Source organism: Chaetura pelagica, unplaced genomic scaffold (assembly GCF_000747805.2).
Source record: "Chaetura pelagica isolate M959 unplaced genomic scaffold, ChaPel_1.0 scaffold462, whole genome shotgun sequence".
NCBI classification, from domain to species: Eukaryota; Metazoa; Chordata; class Aves; order Apodiformes; family Apodidae; genus Chaetura; species Chaetura pelagica.
Window position 1 is genome coordinate 228,211 of NW_009952454.1, and position 1,946 is coordinate 230,156.

General features: G+C 48.9%; 1 protein-coding gene across 2 annotated transcripts in view; it reads left to right on the top strand.

Annotated features, from left to right (window-relative positions):
• The window catches only part of HOXB4 (homeobox B4), a 17,088-nt gene extending 15,244 nt beyond the window's left edge, over positions 1-1,844 (top strand). The window contains exons 1-3 of one of the 2 annotated variants that reach the window (XM_010008574.1): positions 153-179; positions 288-714; positions 1,528-1,844. In XM_010008574.1, coding sequence (XP_010006876.1) covers positions 153-179; positions 288-714; positions 1,528-1,844 — 771 coding nt within the window. Of the gene's footprint in view, positions 1-152; positions 180-287; positions 715-1,527 lie in introns of those variants that run through there. The other variant, XM_010008575.1, reaches the window with a different exon arrangement.
• Positions 1,845-1,946: the final 102 nt, after the last annotated feature.

Consider the following 1,946-nt stretch of genomic DNA (forward strand, 5'->3'; position numbering starts at 1 on the left):
CCCGGCGGGGCCGGGGCCGGGGGAGGCAGGAGGGGAGCGGGTGCCCCCCGGTCGCCTCCCCGGGGATGCTCGGGGCCTCGGGAGAGCCCGGGCTGGGCAGATTTCCTTATCCGGGGATCGCAGGGCACCTCGCCATTGGCCCGCGCTGTCACATGGACTCCAACTTTGTTCACTTGACAGTAAGTAGGAGGGTTTCACGAAACAGGAAAACGAGTAAAGGGGGGGACAGGAATAAATTTTAGGAGAGATATATATATTATTTTTTTTTCCGTGTGTGCAATTCTAAGAAATTAATGGCCATGAGCTCGTTTTTGATCAACTCCAACTATGTGGACCCCAAGTTCCCACCCTGTGAAGAGTATTCCCACAGCGATTACCTTCCCAATCACTCGCCGGAATATTACAGCAGCCAGAGGCGAGAGAGCACTTTCCAACATGAAGCGATGTACCAGCCGCGGTCAGCCTGCAAGGAGCAGCTCTACTCGTCCTGTCAGAGCTCCGGCCACCAAGCAGCGGTGTTATCCCCCCGGGGTCATGTCCATCCTCCGGCCGGACTGCAGAGCCACCTCTCTGAGCCAAACCATCCCTGCGAGCCGGTCACCCCCAGCCCACCACCCTCCTGCAGCCAAAACTCTCTCAACCAAAGCCCTTCCAATTCCTCTTGCAAAGAGCCGGTAGTTTACCCCTGGATGAAAAAAGTCCATGTAAGCACGGGTAAGTGAACTAAAGTGGCTTTGCTTTATACTAAGTAGCACCTCAAAGTCTTGTAGAAATCTTATTGCACCAGTTGTAAAATAACCATTCGTGGAGATTTACGATCGCCTGTTTGCAGAGCGGTATAATTACATCCTCCATAAATTTTTATTGCTCTGCTTGGCCATGTGCCTTTGAAGTCTCTGTTACCATCCTCCTCCAATTTCTTGCAGGCTACTTTTTTTATGGCTGTTGAATCTTCATAAGTTAAGTTTTATGTTTTCGTAATTTGTATTTAAGTGGCGGGTTGAGTAAACTTTTACTATTTCCCCCCTCCTTTCTTTCTTTTTTTTTTTCTCTTTTTTTTTGATTCTTTTTTTTTTTTTTTTCGTGTGTGATATTGAATAAAAAGGGGAGGCTGGGCTGGTCTGTTCCCATGTGTGCAGGGGGAATTTTAAAGATTTGGGGATAATAGAAAGATGCTCCAGTAGAAGTGGGGATATTTATGTGGATATCCACACGGAGAGGGCACGGAAAATGTGTCCAGGGGACCTTATAAAAACGTTTAGACAGGAATACACGTCAAGCAATGAGGATGGAGGTGGAGATTCGGAGATCGGTTTGGGGTGTATTTTTAGAAGGTTTGCGGTGTATTTTTTTTTGCGTGTATCCCCCCACCGAAAGAATGTGTGATGCTTTTGGGGGGAAAGGACCCATTAAAGGAACAGCTCAGTAATTCTTCTTCTGCTCTTTTTCTTTTTTTTCCTTTCCCCCCCCCCACACCATCCCCACCGCCCCTTTCCTTTTTCTTTTTCCTCCTTTGTGTTTGTTCAGTAAACCCCAATTACTCAGGAGGGGAACCGAAACGCTCCCGCACAGCCTACACCAGGCAGCAAGTCCTGGAGCTGGAGAAGGAATTTCACTATAACCGCTATCTCACCCGGAGGCGCAGGGTCGAGATCGCCCATTCCCTCTGCCTCTCCGAGCGCCAGATCAAAATCTGGTTCCAGAACAGGAGGATGAAATGGAAAAAAGATCACAAGTTACCAAATACCAAGATCAGGTCTAATCCTTCCAGCTCCTCCGCCAGCCTGCAGATCCCACAAGGAGGATCTCAAACCCGATCCCATGGACCAGCCACCAGCCTATAACTATTCCTTGGATGGATGGATGGATGGATGGATGGATGGATGGATGGATGGATGGATGGATGGAGTGTGCGTGTTTGTGGGTGTGAGTTTGTGTGTGTGTAG